Source organism: Martes martes (genome assembly GCF_963455335.1).
Source record: "Martes martes genome assembly, chromosome: 5".
Taxonomy (NCBI): domain Eukaryota; kingdom Metazoa; phylum Chordata; class Mammalia; order Carnivora; family Mustelidae; genus Martes; species Martes martes.
The window spans coordinates 141,246,009-141,266,022 of NC_137892.1; the positions used below are offsets into that span (position 1 = coordinate 141,246,009).

The 20,014-nt window shown below is 39.7% G+C and overlaps 1 protein-coding gene across 1 annotated transcript in view; it reads right to left on the reverse strand.

Annotated features, from left to right (window-relative positions):
• CDH6 (cadherin 6) overlaps positions 1-18,807 on the reverse strand; it is a gene marked incomplete at both ends in the record, with an annotated part of 52,667 nt that extends 33,860 nt beyond the window's left edge. The window contains 5 exons of the mRNA XM_080804374.1: positions 9,597-9,779; positions 9,888-9,953; positions 17,896-18,044; positions 18,135-18,341; positions 18,540-18,807. Of these exons, the coding sequence (XP_080660500.1) occupies positions 9,597-9,779; positions 9,888-9,953; positions 17,896-18,044; positions 18,135-18,341; positions 18,540-18,807 (873 nt within the window). The remainder of the gene's footprint in view (positions 1-9,596; positions 9,780-9,887; positions 9,954-17,895; positions 18,045-18,134; positions 18,342-18,539) is intronic.
• Positions 18,808-20,014: the final 1,207 nt, after the last annotated feature.

Consider the following 20,014-nt stretch of genomic DNA (forward strand, 5'->3'; position numbering starts at 1 on the left):
TAATAAATTTGGTTTATATGTTTACTACCTGATATATCCTTGAACTTTAAAGACTTTAGATGTTCACTTGTCAACCCAATGACACAAAGCACTATCAGCGATATCCATACCAAACTATGCACACCAATAAACTGGGAAACACTTCTAGATTACATGGCAGGTTTTTATCTCTTTAGTCATTGCAGCTTAATTCAAGTAATATTTGGCTGTTTCCAAGGTGCATATCTGTGCCAAGCACTTTTAAGGATACATAGATGAATAAAACATGTACTCTAGGGTCCTGCAGAGTTTACAAAGATATGAGTATGTGAAGATTCAAATTCAATATCTAAAGTACTAATTGAAAAAGGAGCCCTGGGACCCAATATAAAACACTGCTCAATATGAAAGGTCAAAGTTGAACTTTAAACAAAGAATTAATTATTTCATTCTTAAAAAGGTGAAGCATTCAGGGTAAGAAATTAAGTTAAGAATGATTTTTCCCCCAGTAAAACTTTGGTTCAATAATATAAGGAGATTATGATATTAATTCCAACCTAACAACTTAATTATGATTACTCCAACTTAAAACATGAGTATACCCTAAGTGTAATAGTAATTTTTTGCATTGTTGGATGCATTCAAGTTTATATTGAGAAAAATAATGAGACCTAATTAGACCCTTAACATTTCACAGCCATTTAAATAATATTAACTCCAAATTGTGGTGTAAGGTGATGATGTCTTAAAATGAGATAATAAATAGCCTTAATAGGAGGATCTACAAAATTTACCAGGATCATCAAACAACGTGAAGTGTAGTGCACATTTTATTTTTAGTGTGGTTGGGATAATAAGGAAGACCATATTTTTATATATGCGTAGTTCTCTGCATTGCCGTTATGAGTCACATCTGCAGCTGCTTTAGCTGCTTGGCACCGTCTTCTGGCCCATCATACTTGACTTCGCAGAAGGAGACTGAGCCTTAGGGGAATAATCCCCAGGGCACCTTTGGTTCTTCCTTCCCTTCGCTGGTCCCGTTCTTTGAGGGCACGCCTGATTGCAGGGTGCCTTCCCTTCTTAGATGGTCTTCCCTTTGTGAGTATGATATGCCAGACCCTGTACTCAGCCTTTTCTGTGTATTAATTTATTAAATCCTCACCTCAGTAACTTTCTTACTCCCTCATGTAACAGTGGAAGAAATGGGGGGCAGGGAGGTTAAATAACTTGCCCAATATTATGCAGGTGGTCACAGTGTAGCTGGGGTGCAGACTCAGGCAGCCTCCTTAGCTATTAACTTAACACTCTCCAGTGCATAATTGTCGAATGAATGAAAAGCATTTTCACTCCAGATCTATTCGAAAATGTCTTAGCTGAGGTAACTTCTTCAATTGCCTTCTTACCTCCAGTCTCAGTGTCCTCTAGTCACCATTCAATCCCACATTCAGACTGGTATTTCAAGCTTTTTGTTATGCCCCATTACTGCCTTCGGGTCTTCTGAAACATACCAATTCACCTCAAATATTTATTCATATATTTCACACATCTATACATTTTAATCTTTTAAGATGCCTCTCTTTTCGTGTGTGTGTGTGTGTGTGTGTGTGTGTGTGTGTGTGTGTGTGTGTATGTATTCTCCGTGAATGGAAAACTGGAAGAAACCGTAACTATTTTCCTGGTGAAATATTGTGGCATGCTGCTTTTCTCTATTCCAGGTCACGTAATTTCAAATTTGATTCCTCACCTTGACCTTTGAGAATATCTATTCCTTCTACTTATTTATCAAAAGAGCAATAAGAAAAAAATCTCTTTGTCTTAGGGGAGTTCTGTACTTTCTTTCAATCTCTTCTTTAATTCCAGATGGAAAGATAGGTTTTTGAAGAATACCGATATATTTAGCATGCTCATGAGGATTATATTACATGGTCATTGTAATAATTGACAACATAAAAGCTTATAGGAAGGTGGAATTTGCTACCAGCAGCCTACATCTACATACGGAAGATGCCTTCTTTCGATTCCGGTGACACATTAACATCTAAACATAATGTCAGATTTGATGAAGGTTATCAAAGGGAGAACTCCTACCAAAAAGACTTGTTTATTTTTGATAAAAGAGGGTAGAGCATAAGGAAGACATCTTTTCATTTTGATGGGAGAGATAAGGCCTTCTTAAAGTTAAACTTATAATTCTGGTGACAATATATTCTTGGCTTCTCATATTTAAATTGCTGTCATTCAAATCAATGGAGATTTAAAAAAATCAGTGGTTTAAGTATCTTTTGACTGTTGATTACCAATAAGTCAGGGATATTTATCTGATTTTTGGAATAAAGTTTATTTGATAATTAAGGATTGTTCAATTAATTAAGGATAACGATAATTAAGGATTTTTGATATGAAAAGAAATATTAATTGGAATGTTGGCATTTTGCATATTTATATTGCCTTCGCCTATGGTGGACCCATAATACAACAAAAACCAAAAACATTCTGGTGCAAACCAAGCATCTGTATTGTTTAATAATAGTACAAACAAGTTAAGATAATCAGTAAATAAATATTTAGCAATGTCTATAGTAGAGATGGGAGGGGATTTGTTATAATGAACATGCAGAGTGTCTATAACTTTCCAACAACCTCTAGAACTGTTCAGTTTGTGGAGTATGGAGGTAATATAGATCAGTGTGAACAAAAAGGATCTGAATCCTTAACTCTCTTTTATTTACCTTGATCCCTCCATTTTGTTCAACAAATTGCATTACAAGCAGGAGGATATAGGATTCCACAGACATAATGACATGGAAGTTGGAGGATTTGGGATTGGGACCTTCTTTTTCTTTGCCTTTCTAAATTTTACTCTGCTTTTGTGACCGGGCAATCGAACAGTTGCCTTTGGGTTTATGACCAGGGTCAGACCTTCTAACTGTTCTGCTCTCCACATGAGCAACTGTGCAGAGAGGGAATGTTGAAGACTGAGGGAATTGCTATCACACGGGACATCTTCTTAGCATCAAATAGCAAATTGAAGCCTTTGCGATTAAGAAAGGGAAATCAGTTGGCGACAGTGGAAACATAATGAGGATTACTGCCAATATTGGCAGTCGGGAAGCTACTTTTTAAAACTTTTTTTTTTTTTTAAGGTACATCCAACCAGCCAGTGCATGGTCTCTTAAATATACTAACCAATTGAAATATAAAAATGTTAAATGGCTGAGCATTAAATTTAAATGATGAAGAAGAAAGATGTGCCCAAGGCACTTGTCCTGACTCAGGGAGAAAAGATTATTGCAGGGCATTGAACCAGAATAGAAGTTTAGAGGTTATCAAGGGAAATAAAAAGAAAAGACACATTTTCATCATGATGACCAAAAAGACTGCTAATTGCATATCTAATTTTAAAATGAGCACATGGAACTATTTTGAATATCACTGATGTATTTCAGAAAAAGTGAAAGGAATGTTCATAGTGATAATGCAAACATATTTGGGTAGCTCTTTAATACTAGTCTTAATTTTTTTTTTTCTATCTCCCCTTGGGTTTTACACAGCTGGTTCCCAGCAGATATTTGTGGCTTTGAGCCACATGCTATCTCTGAATGACAAAGCATGTTCTGGGAATGTTTTTTTTCATTTGTGCCTTGCACCGGCTCTGTGAAGGAGTGGACATCCTGGGGGAGGAATATAACAGAGCAGTTACGAGGTCAGTCAGAAGCTGTGTGCCAAGTCTAGTAGGCTGAGCGCTTAGGTGGAAATATTTGAGTGCTCTGAGCCTTGGTTTACTCATCTGTAAAACGGGGCTATAAATCTTACCTCAGCATTAGTATTGCTGTGAGGACCCAATGAGATAAGACACCTGAAGCACTGAGCAGAGTGTCTGGAATGGAGTAGGGCTCGGGACATGCTAGCTGTGACGATGTTGATGTTTTAATCTGCTGCTGCTGTTTGAAGTGACAGTGATTATTAAATGACTCTCTGAATCTTCCTTCAAATTAGCACCACGAGGTTTCTACTCTTAAACTTATGTTCTTTTCAGAAAAAAAAAATTGGAATACAAGAAAGCAACATTTTAATAATAGCATCTTTTAAATGGTCCTTCAGAGTGAGTGTAATATTACTTCATGTGTACCGAATTCGGATCATGTAATTATAGGAACAAATAATTGTTCATTCCTAATTTTAAAGGTGTGTGTGGCTGACAACTTTCATTTTTATGGGCCGTTCTGGCTGATTATCCTGAGATGAGTGGCTTTGTTGATTTGGGTAGACATTAATTTTAAAGACTCAAGAGAAAGGCGTGTTAGGAAGACCTGTATGTTAGAGCCTCAAATAGAACCCCAGTTTTCACGATGTTTAAAAAAGCACAGCGTATCTGTTTTTTGGAAAAACTCCACAAGAGAAAACCCTCATCAACTTCCAAAAAGGTAACATCAGAAAATATCTATGAAAATACACAGTTTTGTCACGTTCATAAAAACAGATCTCCTGGTATACTACTAAAAATAGAAGTACCCCAAAGGCTTCTAATGGAGATTTGTCTTATGTATACATTGTGTGGAAGGAGAGCATAGAGAACATTGTAAAGGATAAATGCAGGAGACAAGGGAAATCAATGTTGCAATGGGCTGTTGTATGATCATGTGAAAACCTTTTGCCTGAAACTGTGCAAGGTCTGAGGTTTTAAACATATTCATCTTTGTGTTAATGAGCGCCCGCATCTTCAAAATCCAATCTCCATCTACCTGTGTTCTTCTTTTCTTATTAAACTTAATCTTAGATTATATATGAATCATCGTCAAGGAATTGCTACATTATACAAAGCTGGCAAGGGTTTTCTGCAAATGTGAGATGACGACGCTTCCCCCTTACTTTCCTATTAAGTTTACAGAAGCCAAAGATAACCGAGTTGGATTTCGTATAAAATCAAATACTCTTCCTGTCCGCTCTTGACGAGAACACATGTACCTTTCCATTTTCTGTGCAAGCGATAGTGACACTTCCACTCTCCTGACTGTCCAATCTTGAAATCCCCGACTCTTTGAACTTCTCTGCGTCTAATAAGTTGGGAAGTCCTGCTAATTCTCCCTCTGTGGCGTGAGCTCACACCTGCTGCTCCTTTAAGAGTGCTTCCAACATTATCAACTCCTTGGGGAAGCTCTGCTCAGCCCCAAGCCCAGCTGGCCCCTCTTCTTCCCGTTTCCAGCAGTACTTCCTGGACGCCCATTTCATCACTGAACATGCCACGATTTGTTCTAATCACTGCCAGTCATATGCTGCCAAGGCCATGGTTCTCAAATTCCGGCGCATATTAGAATGATCAATAATCAAAAACCAACTGAGACAGAATCTCTGGGGAGGTGAGACCAGGGCCAAGGCATTTTTAAAAGCCTGGCTCTTCAGATGTTAATATGCGTACAATTCACTGGGGGCTCTTGTTGAAATGTAGACTATGATTCCGTAGATCTCAGGTGGGGCCCAGGATTCTGCATTTCCAACAAGCTCCCAGGTGACACAGGTGCTTCCTATGCTAAATCAGCTAAAAGTTGCCCCAGATGGTCAGGCATTTTAGAAAAACCACCATCTGTATGTGGATCTGTTTCTTAAGCCTACAAGCTCTTACCCAGTACAGGACAACTCCTTCCTTCCCTGTTACCCAGACCTGCCACCACCATTTTTAGGTGAGTAGAGGTGTTGAGACTTTTCTCATAAATCAGAATCTGGGTTGTCAATATTTCAGTAGAATCGGCCTTCCCCACTCTTACGCACAGGAAGTGTATCCTTCCAGCCTCCACCCAGCTGAGTTCATGGTTCTGCGTTTATCTTACTGCCGCAGGACACAGTGAAATGCTGGGGAGCATTCAGAAGGCTAGAGGAGGGATGGCCTGTCGCCTTGGCTTGTGTTCCATGTTTTAAGCGTGATCTTGTCTCTTCACTTTATCGTTAGCCTAGCCTCAGGAGTCTGTCTTCTGCTACTTCTTGGTTGCTCTGTGACCCTCCTTCTTTTCTCCTTTGACCCCTGACAGCCCTTTTTCTCCCACCCTTCTCACATTTTCCTCACTCCACCTTCATCACGGTCAACCCTAGTGACTTACCACAAATCATGGAAACCAGCGAACACAAATACAAATAGAAACAGATGCTTATAATGTAAAAACTTCTTTCTTCCACTTTAAGTGCTACTTGCTCAGAGGCCTGACTTTTCTTCTGTTAAGGCCAGGTACAGATCAATCTTTTTCCTTTCAGGCCCCAAGGGCAGACTCAAAGTAATTGTTATTTAATTAGGCTAATCACACGTTTTAAAGTTCTGTCGGCCTTTGTACACCTTTAAGTGCCCACGTAGCTAAAGTCCAGGGCTTTCCAGAGTGCATACTGAGGCATCCTGGGGAGCCCGCCCTGGTGCCAGGAAGCATTTTTAAATTTCAAGGGAAATACAGAAACACTTGGGCTCTGTCAGACTCCTTGTGAATTACTAGCTCAGGGTAATTCACAGTTGCAACAGTAGGTGGTGCTACACTCCTTTCGATGATGTCATATGTCTGTAAAGCTGGGTTCCCCACAGTACTTGTGATAAGTGAGTACAGTGCAAAATCAATGTGGAAAGGAAACGAGGGGCAGTGTCCAATCTTAGAAGTTGTACGGTGCCCAGCAGATGCCCACATTCTGTAAATAAGGAACTGGAGTTATTTTTTCTATTAATTGCTGTGTATTTTTTTTTCAAAGAGCTACTTATTTGTTAGAATATAAATACCTATTAAGGTGTTTGGATCTATTTCTTGCGTCCTAAGTGCACTGTGAAAACAATTCTTGAGATAAGAAGGGCGCTGTGAACCAAGAATGTTTTGGAACCTCTGCTACAGTCTAATCTTGTTTTTTCTTGTCCTTTTCCAAAAGTTTCTTAACCTTGTGAATCCACTTCCTTGGCATCAGGTGTCTGTTTTGTTCCAGAGCTTTTTAAAAGTGGACCAACTTGTTGCCACATGAACAACAAACTTTTTTTTTTTTTTTTTTTTACTTAAACTTTTTTGGGCCTATTTTTAGTTGTGGTAAAAACACATTACACTCAAATCCTTTCTCATGTTGATAAAACATAACCCCAAAGATAGATTTGGGGACATGCCCTATTAACAGAGAAAACACCTCTTTACACATCTGCCGTAGCCATGCGGGGACCACGACCACTTCAATGATGGCCCTTGCCTTATTTATTTATTTATTTTTCCAACAGATACTCTTTTATGTGTCACCCGTTCAAAGAGGTGGGGGGTGAGGTAGGGAAGTACATCTAGCTGCCAGTAAAATATCCACCTCCGACTGGTTACATCGAAGCTCTGCTTGGGAAGGGATTTTGCCACCATCCTCTACATTTTCCACCCACTGAGAGATCCCGTTATTACCTCCTTTTACTTCTGCAATGATACAGAAATCGATACTCTGCTTCCGTGCATTACAGATAGATTATTATTAAGAGTGTATACAATGGGTGTTCTCACCCATATTAAGAACATCTTTATGCACCTACTATGTGCCAGCCCCTAGTTCTTGTCTCACTTTTTTCTTTTTTTAAAGATTTTATTTATTTATTTGACAGAGAGAGATCACAAGTAGGCAGAGAGGCAGGCAGAGAGAGGGAGAGGGGAGCAGGCTCTCTGCTGAGCAGAGAGTCCGATGCGGGACTCGATCCCAGGACCCTGAGATCATGACCTGAGCCGAAGGCAGCGGCTTAACCCACTGAGCCACCCAGGCGCCCCAGTTCTTGTCTCACTTTAACAAGGTTGCCACTCCATGAGGTCGACATTGCTGCCTGCATTTTCTAGATGAAGAAACGAAAGCCTGGGCAGGTTAACAACCTGCCCCGGGCCACACAAATGGCAGGGCATGCATGCGGCCTCAGATCTGCTTGAGTCCACAGCTCGAGAAAATGTTCCTTGTGGCAATATTACCTCTCACAATCATCATGGTAAAACTGATTTTGGTGCAGTTTTATATATTTCCGCTTCTAGTATCCTGAAATATCCTAGCCTTTCTTTAAGAACTCATGTAGTTTTGATACAAACTGACATCACAACTTTAGAAGAAAAAGCAGAAAGGAAAAAAGGGGGGTGGTCAATTATTTAGACAAAGCATTTAAAACAATTTAATCTTCTACGACAATAGTGTTATTTGCATTGCAGAAAGTGTTTTAAAGATTGTAAAATGATTATTATTATTTACAACCATTACTCTACAAATATAGTTCCTGCTTGTCAAATTTCACAAGGAAATGGGGTGAAGTATAAAGAAGGGGACTATCTTTCTTCAGCAGTCACACAGCGTGTGGATTTCACATCAAATACAAGGCTAACCCCTTGGGGATCAGTGTTGATGTTCACCCCTTCACTGAATACTTCCTCTCCTACTTTATTCCACATTAATAATTCATTCATTGGAACAACGCCTGGTTACCTCAGCCCAAGCCATGGAAGGTTTTCCTTCATTTATAGTGGTTAATACTTAAAGAGAATATTCACACCGTCTTATTTAGGGATATTTGGTTACAGATTGAAATGTGAACATGCAGCCCTTGGAATCTGCAAAATTTATGCTACTTGCGTGATATCCCGATGTAGCCATTTCAAAATCATAGCTGTAATCATAAACAAAGACATCTTATCATTTCCATTATGTTCATTCTCTGTATGAAGAGTATGTGACAATTACTCTTCTTATCAATACTATATTTTGAAACACAGAACCTACAAAGTACAAATCCGTGTCTCTATTTTTTTCCCCCATCATTGCAGTCTGCAGATCGTCTGCAGCAAGAATGTAACTGATGATAAAATTTCAGTGAAACACATGAAGACAGTATAACTGAGCTGTTTCCCTGATTCGGCTCCAGTAATCTCTGAGGGCTATCACAAGTGATGCCTCCTCATTCTACTTTCTAGAGTCAATAAAATGGTCGGATGATATTTGGAAATAGCATCCCTACATAGCCATTTTTCTCTCTTGTGAACCTTGCCGCAATTAAATCACAAGCTTTTGAAATGCCTGGCTCTTGCCCATTATTTAAGACGAGACAAACCCCACAGCAGCAGCAACAGTACAGCAACCAAATCTGAGGCAGGTGGTGGGTTTTGAGGACAAAGGGCTCCATTTGGTCACGGAAAGGATGGCACGGTCGGGGAGCCGTGTTAAGAAGTAGTTAATTTGAACCTGGCCAAAGGACTGACGCTCAGAATGTTTGCTTTCAGAACAAGAAAAAAGGAACCTTCCTTCCCTTACAGCTTAATCACTCTTTTCCTATTTTTAATACATCCTACTTTATAGAATAGCTGGACCACATTTTTCAAGCTAAAGTAAAAATTAAAGGATTTATGATAATCCTATGTGGATGGTTGTGGGCGTTTCTTTCTCAACGGAAGCGTTTCTTTCTTTGTTGCATTGCTAACATTTCTCAACTTCTTGCTACAGTCTTCCTTCCGAAACTACTCAAGTGGGAAAAAAAAAAGTCTTACCAGATAAGCAACAATTCTTACTGTACTGGGGGAATAGTTCACATCCTCCCTGTCTATTTATTAGAAGTAATTTCTTCAGGCTTTAAAACCAGAACATCAAAGCGCCCAGTGGAATCCTACCTTGCCCACGTACTGATAATCGGATCCCGTGTATTCCTCCAGGAGAAAGAACTGATTCCACATCCAGCTCCTTTTCGAACGGTTCAGCTCATTTTTGCTGTTTCCAGAGAGCTCCAGGGCCCTTTTCTTTGCCGGGAAACCACTAGTCCTCTTAGATAACGGGGTTGAGAAAGTTGGGTAGGGCTGACCAACCCAAAAGAGTAGCAAGAAGTACCGGTAAGTTCTCATTCTGATGATTCAGTCCAGTCTCTGGGTGGTGGGTACCCTGCTCCTTGAAGTGTCTTCTCTCACGGCACTGTTTCCAGCATCCTTCTTCCTTCCTTCCTTAATGTTCTTCGCTTGGCTCTCAGAAGGTATCTGGAAAGAATAATAACATATCAAACATTTTTAGAGATGCTTAAAATTCAGCGTTAGAGCAAATAAGCTCTGGAAAAAGAGGACGGAAATTTGAATAGCGAAACAACAAAAATAAGTTGGCTATCAATTTTGAAATGAGGAGAATGTTCTCTCAGACAGGCTAAGTGGAAGGCATGTGCTGAGTCGGAAGCCTGCTGTTTTCCGTTCTCCTTTTCTATCCCTTAAAAATCCTATTTTAAGTCGTTGCGCTGCTGTAGGTCAACATGCCAGAGTGGATCATTTCACTACTTTTTTTCCTCTCGAGTAGGTGGGCTGAGATCTGGTTAGAAGACATGAGTCTGTGTTTCGGATTCCATTTGCATATTTATCCTCATGAACAAGTCGGAGGCAAAGAATATCACACACACTCTCAGTTCAACTGAAAGTGGATAATGGTGAAGTTTCGCTGGAAGGCACTGAGTACCTGTGATGCGTCAGCCCGTCAAGGCAGAGTCTGTTCAGGCTCTTGGCTTCACAGATATGTTGGGGGAGACGGGTCTGGGTCAAGTTCGGTTGAAAAGACCACACGTTGTCTTGTCTTCCGAATGCATGCTAGCGTACTGAAGTTTCTGAAGTGAAATTTTGTAACAGTGATGCAAGCCTACACCTAATACAGGGTTTCTCAAACTTGACCCGGAAGCTTTTTCCCCCTCCTCTGACCTAATAACACTATAGGATGGGGGAATGAGCAACCTACAGAATTTATATGTAACAGAAGACAGGAATGAAATGAGCAATTTTATTTGAATTTCTTTAGGAAATCCTGGGCTTTCATCTCTAAAGTTTACTTCTATCATAAGCAGGCAAGCATACATATAAAAATTGGTCACACAATTTCTGTGTAATTTTCACAGGTGCATCAAATACATCTCAGTATCACAGCGAATGCAGTTGACTACAGGATCTCCAGAAAAGTCAGCTATTATACTTGTGTGTAATAATTTTCCAGGACAAATATTAATTTTCAAGAACATAACCTCACATTAAAAAAAAATCCTTGGGTCAGATTATCTAACGAAGGTGTTACCATGTGGTTTACTATTTCATGTAATTAGGGTAACACATACCTATATCTCCACCCTAGACTTGCCCACATTTCTTGAAAAAAATCCAACAAATTACCTCTTCTTTGTACTATCCAGTATGGAAAAAATATTTCCTTAAATAATGAAGTGCTTTATAATGTAAAACATAATAGTAATTAACTTTGGTATGTCTTCTAAGTAAATGTAGACAAAAGAAACATGTTTTAGGTAATCTGATCAGAGTTTTTTTTTTCTCTATGTCAGAATAATGTGTTCACTTGTTTCTTATTATTCTACCAGGTAAATGTATGTATATGACCAGTATTTTTATTTTTATTTATTTTTTGTATCCCAGCAATGAGTAATCATAGCCACTGAACACATGGTTTCATGAAAGCTTTCTTTCTTTCTTTCTTTTTTTTTCATGAAAGCTTTCTACTGGACTATCAGCGAAATGTTTCATAGCGTTCAGCATTTTTAAACCTTTATTCCATTACTATGCATCTTCTTGACAGCAGGATGGGGAAGTTAAAAATTCCACAGGTGAGTAAATTAGTGCTGTGACAATTAGTCATGCTGGCAAAACGCCAGGCAACCGTAACTTGTCATTAGGTGGCCTTGGTACAGGTGTGGAATAACTGATGATCAATTAGGCCATGACAAGTCCTCTTTTCTCGCGGATGGTATATAAAGGGGATTGAGGGAGCATATGGAGAAAAGCCCTCTAAAGACATCTATTCATTTTTAGTAGCAGAGATTACACTGAGGTTGATTCAGTGGAAATTACATTTTTCCTAATTTCTCATATTCTCCATTATTTGCACAGACAAGTCCTGCCGTGAAGAATTACATGTCTGCTGCTACACTCAGTGTGTGCCCCATGGTGCTGGCAGGAAAGAGGGATTCAGAGAATGGAGGTGTCAGCTGTTTAAAAGGCAGACTCCTAAAGGCCATTTTAAAGAAAAATCGATCCCTGTGGGCGTTGTGTGGAAACTCTACAAGCTGTTGCCACTTGAATATTAAATATTAGTTCTTTTTAATATCACAGATACCAAAATGTCAAGTATTTCTTTTCTTTCTTTTTTTTTTTTTGCTTAGTTGGTAATGAGCTTCTAAAGGGATGCAAATTTAAGCAGTGTTTCCAAGTATGCTAGAACATCTAGATTTGCTATAACCCAGCTCATTTTGTATCAACTTGGCAGGGTGTGTCCTTGTTAAAAACTCAATATGCAAAATTACTAAAATTACTATGATCCACTCATATTTAGTGTTAGCTTTTGAGAGGGACAGACTTCTGTGTGAAATTCATAGTTTAAAAACTCCAACGAACTCTGAACTGTTGAATGTATAACTTAGCAGTTCTCATTTAAGACTTCATAATGGGCAGGACTGCATAGTGGTGAAGGTTATCAATGCTGAAGCCAGACTGTCTGCGTTTAAATCCAGGCTCTGTCCGTTAGTTGCTTTGAATTTGGGAAAATGCTCAGTCTCACCCGGCCTTAGTTTCTTCCTCTGTAAATGGGGATCATGACAGTAACTACCTCATAGGGTGTTGTAAGGATTAAGCCATTACATGCAAAGCACTTATAATAGCGCCGGCCCCTTAGACAGGTATTAATAAGTATCAGCCGCCATTATTATTATAACTGTTGTTCTACTACTGTTATTGTCCTTACGACGTATTGCATATGAAGACTCCACCTAGAACATCCCGCAAAAGTCTGCAAAAGATAGCATAGTTGTCCCTCTTACGCTTGAATATTTTATTTTCCTAGAAGCATTTCTGAGTGAGTCAAATTCTCTTAAAATTAAAAAATAGAAGCACTTTAAAAATCAGAATTATGCCATTTGCTAATCGTTTTCCTCTGCGTAGACTTCAATTCAGGATTTCACAGTAATAGTGTAAAAGCAAAGAAGGTGGGAGCTTTATGCCCACTGACGGCATGAAGAATGTGAGCAAAAAGGGAAGTTCACAGGAGGACGGACTCGTTCATAGAATCTGTTTTTCTCCCTTTCCCTTTTGTTAGGTTAAGGTTTTAAAAATCATCTTTACTTTATTCATGTGAAAAAAAATCAGAACTAGCTTTACTGTAGCAATTTTGACCTTGTAAAAATGAATTGGACAAACATGTCTTTATTAACACACTATTATTCTCTTATATGGGGGAAGAGTTTGAAGTTTATATGGGTGATGTACATGTATTTTAGATGTTACTTAACCTAAACAATATGCAATGAAAAAAAAATATTCTGAGCATAACCTTAGATACAAAAAATAGGATTCTTAGGATGTGGGATGGCCACAGGCCAAGGCGGGAAAGGGCCCATTGTAGCACCAATTTTGACCAATATGGGAAAGCTGCTGACTTCTGAGCAGTCAAACTATAGGGGAACCACAAGGTAAGTAGTCATCAGCTATGCTGGCTCATTTTGTAGATGTCAAGAAGTAAACCAAAAGGACAAGGAAGTAGGCATGCATAGATACTGAATTTTAAAACAGCAGGTATTCAATGATACTCAATCAGGAAAGAATCAGATTAGAGAGTGGGAGGAGAAAGAAGGCTAAACAAAGTAGATACAGTACCTTTCGCCCCCATCCCCTCATGGCACTAAGAGCAAATCAGTTAGAAATATCAAAAACTAGGGGGAGGTAGGAAAAGAAAAAATGAAAAGATGGGATTGGGAGGGAGACAAACCATAAAAGACTCAATCTCAAAAAACAGACTGAGGGTTGCTGGGGGGAGGGGGGACGGGAGAGGGTAGTGGGGAAATGGACATTGGGGAGGTTATGGGCTATGATGAGTGCTGTGAAATGTATAAACCTGGCGATTCACAGACCTATACCCCTGGGGATAAAAATACATTATATGTTTATTAAAAAAAAAATATCAAAAACTATAAACATAAACCTTGAGCTGCCTAATTGCAGCCTAATGACAGTTTAGCAACGGACTTAAAAGATTACTTAATAGGAGCGCCTGGGTGGTTCAGTGGGTTAAAGCCTCTGCCTCCGGCTCAGGTCATGGTCCCGGGGTCCTGGGATTGAGCCCTGCGTCCGGCTCTCTGCTCAGCAGGGAGCCTGCCTCCTTCTCTCTGTCTCTCTCTCATTGCCTGCCTCTCTGCCTACTTGCGATCTGCCTGTCAAATAAATAAATAAAATCTTAAAAAAAATATTACTTAATAGATCACGTCTCTACTTTTTTTTTTTTTTCGGGCATCTGGCTTTTTGGAGGGAATTTCTGTTTCTTATAGGCAATCATTTGTATGCTCTGAAATTTGATATGCAGTAGTGGCTGGTCCAGAAAAATAGTTTGAATCTTTACAGAAGCCCCTTTTTAGTGATGTGTAGAAGGTAATTAAGATGTTTATGGATAGTGGGGCAAGACCCATATAGCGTTGATAATTGCATACTTTGTAACTTTATTTCCCTGGCAGCCAATACGCATATATACTTCATCTTCGCAAGAGTACATAGTCAAGTCCAGCTCTTATTTAATGCATATTTAGGAGGAACCTAGGCCTCATTAATTCATGATCTACCAGTTTAGAATACGTAATAATGCAGAAACTGGGCTAAAGTTTTCCTTTGATTAGCAAAACCTTTTCCCTTAGATTACTGGAAATTAACAGTGTAAAAATCTTTCTTAGGGATATACAGAATGAGAAAACAAACTACAATGTCTTCGAGTTCCCTGGAGTACTTTGGAATCACCTTTTATTTGCAAATAATTAATATGCTAATTAGGAAACTTCTCTATTGATTGAATTGCTTCTCTAGTGACTTATGTTTGATAACAGTCTGAATGACTCAACTGTGTTATCTGGTTTTGAGATACTGATTTTATTATACTATTTACAGGCAAACAAATAAGTAAATATTAGGCAGACTTAAAAGCACTATAATTACTTTAAAGTTTTAGAATTCAGACTTAGCATACATTTGTTCTGGTATTCTTGATTAATTCTAATCAGAGCAATGATACTATAATGCCATCTAGGCTTACAAATTAAACCAAGTGCATTCGTTTTTTGGTATGCAGAGCCTTAACTTGGGCATTCAAAGCACAGTAAGCATTCAATAAAGCAACATTATTAATATACTTTAACCATTTATCATAGTAAGAGAATGTTTTAAAATCTGGTAGGAAATTGTTTTTTCAAATAAATGGTGTTGCATATAAATGCCGCAGCATGGTATTTTGCCTGATGCTGCTCACAAAAAACATTTCTGAAAATACTGTCTACACATAAGTCATCCTAATCCATTGGCATACCCCATTAGCAATGCTTTAGAATATGTGTTATAAATCCCTTGTTAAGTTTTGATACATTTTCTCACATGATATCATTAATGGAGTAGAAAACAACTGGTTATTTACAGCTATTTAACATTTCTCTTGACTCAATTGTATTCCAACTCTAAGCCTGAAATTGCTCTAGTCCCATAGTCTTTGGGTGTGATGTTGATGAAGTTGGTATTTACTCCACTAAAACCTAACAAATTCAAAAAGCAGAACTGTGAAGTCGGGATGAACTAAACAGAGCAAAGTCAAAGGTATACATGCCTTTCTACAAGTAAATATTTAAAAATATAGATGTTCTTTATTCCGAGAGAAGAGTTTTACAACCAATTAAGTTTGTTCAAGATCAATTATCCGATGTCCTGAGAAATTTTATTTTGAATAAGTTGCCACCTGCTATGAATAAAAAGTCCATAGAACGTGGCTGATCTTCTGGAAATGGTGGCATAAGGACAGAACCAATTCACAATTTTTGGTAGAGATTTCACATGAAGTCTTCATTTCTAAACTTCCATTTCATTTTTCTGTAAATGTCAAAGTCACTGTTGAGTAAAATTGGTTCTGTTTCGTGTGTGTAATGAACTCCATTGAAATGTGTCAAACAGCTTTGGCATCTCTCATCACATAGCATTTCTCTTGTGCCAATGAATCATTACGGCAACAGCTATCAAATGATGCCTGATTTTTTTTTTTTGTAAATGTTTATATTTGTGGATAATATGCCAATCTGTTTGTAAACTGATGTATTTCCAGATGAAGCTATTTTAACAGTATTACCCTCGTTCTAAAATCATATTCCCCATGTTGCATTAATGAAGATAAAGTCAAATGTGTTACAACACATAAAATGGTATATTATGTGTAGTTGAGGCTCAAGGAACATTTGTTGATTTGAAATACCCATTTGGAACAAAAAAAATTTTTTTAAAAATGAAACTTGAACCTGAGGATAAAGACAAAGGTCTTTTTTCCACATGGGGAAAAAATTCCAAGCTGTTTTATCATGTAAGAAAGTATCAGAGTATGGCGTGCCATGCATCTGGATTAGAAGTTCAACCCTACTCAGTTCTGCCTGGGGATCAGTGCGTGTCTCAATTTGTTTGTCTATAAAATGTAACAATATTATATTAACGGTACCTACTCCATAGGATAGCTGTGAGCACAAGATGAATGAATTCATGTGAGGTCTTAACATTAACATGGCCACAATGACCTACACTGTTAAAAAAAAAAAAAGTCTTAGTAGAGGACACACATTGGGCATCCTAGGGGCAGAGTTTGCGTCTTATGCATTTCTTGTCTTGCCTTTTACAATTAAACTGAAACCAGTTGCCCATCTTTAAAGATCTGGGCTTACTCATTTCTGGACTAACTTGAAACATCAGATGTTCTGGTGACTTTTTCTTTAAATTTCTGGAGTGGAGGGAAATCCTCCCAGAGCACTGTAGGCTCTTCCCCACTAGTCCTTAACGGTGCCATTCAGTTGCTTGCTTCACTCCTTTAGGCATATTGCCTGGCTCCTGAGGGTGTCTGGGCTTGGGGATACCATCTTTCCCCAAAAGATTTACTCAGGGAAATGAAGGAGAAGAGAATGCACTTTACACCTTTAATTAGATATTCATAGCATGAATTTTAAACAGTTTCTGTAGCAAACTATATGTCTATACGTTGCAGAAATGTATGAAAGACTTGGTTTCATATTACACCCTCTTGTGAGTTAGGCTGGCTCTTGGGCTGTTCCATTAATTCTTTTGGATGCATAGCCATTTAGGAAACGAAGCTTCAGTAAGACGGCAAGATGTCAAAACCCGCTTGCCCATCAGTGTGAGCCGTTTCAGTGAGTTTGCTGTTCTTTCAATAGTTCAGTGAAAGGGCAGCCCGAGAGTATCGGCTAGGAACTATAGGCCGGCAGGAGGCAAGGGTTCCTTAGTGCATGTGAGGAGTTCAAGACAGCTTTAAATTTATTAAATTGTAAAAGGAGTCACGTGGTTGGGTTTATCAATAAACCACTGTGAAACTTGGTAGATCGCAGATGATTTTTAAAGGCTCATACTGGTGCAAAATGTTATGAGGAGTGGAGGTACATTTATTTTTCCTGCTATAATGTCTAAATTTTTTGGTCAATGACATGAAGTCTAACTCATAAATAATAACCCTAGTGAATTTGCTGTGTTCCATCCCTGAGCTTACTATGGTGATCGCTGGGCTAAGGACACCACAAACATGTCATCTAATTCTCATGCCCATTCTGTGAGGTGGCTAATCTCATAATTTTGGCAGAGGAGAAACCGAAGCTCGGAGAGGTGGAGAAACTCCTTCCAGGTCACACCCCGAGTGTGTAATAAAACCAGATCATAGCCTCGGTACAGGCTCCGCAGTCCTTGCCCTGAGGAGTCACAGCACGGATCAGTGCTCAGTACAGTTGTGACCTTAGAATGGAGTCTTGGCGACTTCCCTGAAATTGTAAGAGCAACACAGGTTTCTAGAGGTAAAAATAGTTGAGACAGAGTGTATGAGCTAAGTAAGAACAGCAAACAAAGGTTTGCTCTGTGCCAGGTGGTGGGATAAATGCTCTACAAACTTGGAAGTCTTAAACAACAGTCCTCCGAGACGGAGACTGTCGTCCTTATCTGCTGCCTTAGAGATGAGCAGTGCAGGTGTAGGGGGCCTGGATCCTTGGCCCGAGGTGCCCAGCCAGTGGCTGGCAGAAGTTGGACCGAGCCCCACTAATGTAGCGGCAACAAATTTATCAGCAGGTTTCTAAAATCCCCAGCAAATTAAAGGGATACTGTGAGGAGTGCTGGAGGCTGGGTTACCTGTGTTAGCAGGAGGGTGCGGTGGAAAGGGGCAGAGAGGGTGGCTCCCAACAGCCAGCAGAGGAGCTAAAGACGGAGAGGATGGAGGCAGGGGCCGGCCTGGGGGAGAGGGAGGCTCTGTGTTCCTGCGCCCAGAGCAGCCACGGCGCACAGGGGCCGCAGACAAGCAAGTGTGACGGAAGCGCACGCAGGGGGAGTGCAGGGCGACTGAGCGTAAGAATGACTAGGTGCCCGAATTAATGACAGGAGGACTCAGGACTGTCAGGACGAACAAAGGAATTCTCTGCAGCCCTTGAGGGTATTACTGTGTGGCAAATCCAGCAGCGAATATTCCTAATGCTGACCCAGCATCACGAAGAAAAGGCCCACATTCTCCTCAGTGTCTGAGAAAGCGCGGGTTCCTACAATAAATCTGAGCACCGTGACTGTGAAACGTTGTTATGGGGGCCTTGAGAAGGGCTGGGTTTGGGGTCCCATTGTGTTTCTCTTCCCATTTCATCTCCGGCAAGCTTCTCCGTCTCTCTGAGCTCGTGTGTACATCACTGGGGCTCGCGTGCCAGTGCCGGGGACGGGCCGGCATCGGGGCTGCAGGTGCACACTCCAGCCCGTCCACCCGTTTGGAGCCCAGCGTCCGTACTCGTTGGTCTTGGGGGGTCGACAAATGACTTGACATGATGTGCTTCAATTTCCTCGTCTTCAAATTGGGAATAGTGAATTTCGGGGTTTCAATGGAGGCAACGGTAAATAACACCTGGTTTCTCTTTCCCCAGAAATGAAGAAATAAAACAAAGCAGTATTACGTTTATAGTTATAAACTATCCCGTTTATGACTATAATGATAAAAGGCAGATTGGAAAGGTAGCTTAGTGGGAGAGCACCACAGACTTGCTAAGTAACCCCCTGCATTAGTCAGAGGTCCCCTGGAGTCAGGGTTACATTTTATTTTGCTTTTTAAAATTTCTATTCTTTTTTTTTTTTTTTAATAGAAGCCACAGAACGGCTCAGTTCTAAGGTGTGGAGTCAGAGGGGATGACTGTCTGCTCCCACCTCCGTTCAGCTGAGGTACAGAACCCAGAGGTCTGAAGAAATGATCCCAAGGAATCTGTTTTAATCCTTGCTAATTAAAAAAGATCATTAGAGACATCCGTGATCTTCAGAGGCAGTAAGTCACTTATTAATTACCAACAATTCTTATATTTATAGCTTTGCTTTTTGGAGTTGTTTACAGCATCACTAAAAGGAAAATGTATGAATAATTTATGGGTGGGGAGTTTGAAGCTTCCCTTAAAATATCTTTCACTTCAGGTCAATCAATGCATTCCAGGCAAAATGAATTCTTTTTCCATCTCCCTTTTTCTTTCCCACTACATAGATACACATACATAGACACACACACACACACACACACACACACACACACACACACACACACGGTAGGGAGGGGAGAGCAGGAGAGAGAGAAAGAGAGTGCGTGAGCAAGCAAAAAGGAATAATGATCTAGATGTTTTTATGTGCTTCGGACATTTGCCTGTTAGCACTGAAAACGACATGCTATTCTCACCCCAAAGGGTAGCACTGTTAACAGAGGTGTAACCCTTTACATCAAGTTATAATGGGAGAAAATAATCGAACCCTGACTTGATGTTTGGATAGCTTCATTCCTTCAATGTGTTTTATGTAACACTGTATTTGCAGAGGATTCATAACTTAAATTAGAAGCTTCTCATAATATCCTGGTGTAATAACTTAGAAGACATTTAATTGAATAAATACTGTATAACAACTTAAAGGGGCACTGCAGTGTTTAAAGATTTATTCCCTGGGACTGACTGAAGTCGAAGGAGGTCTGTGCAGGTAGTGGCATCTTAACTAATCCAGGC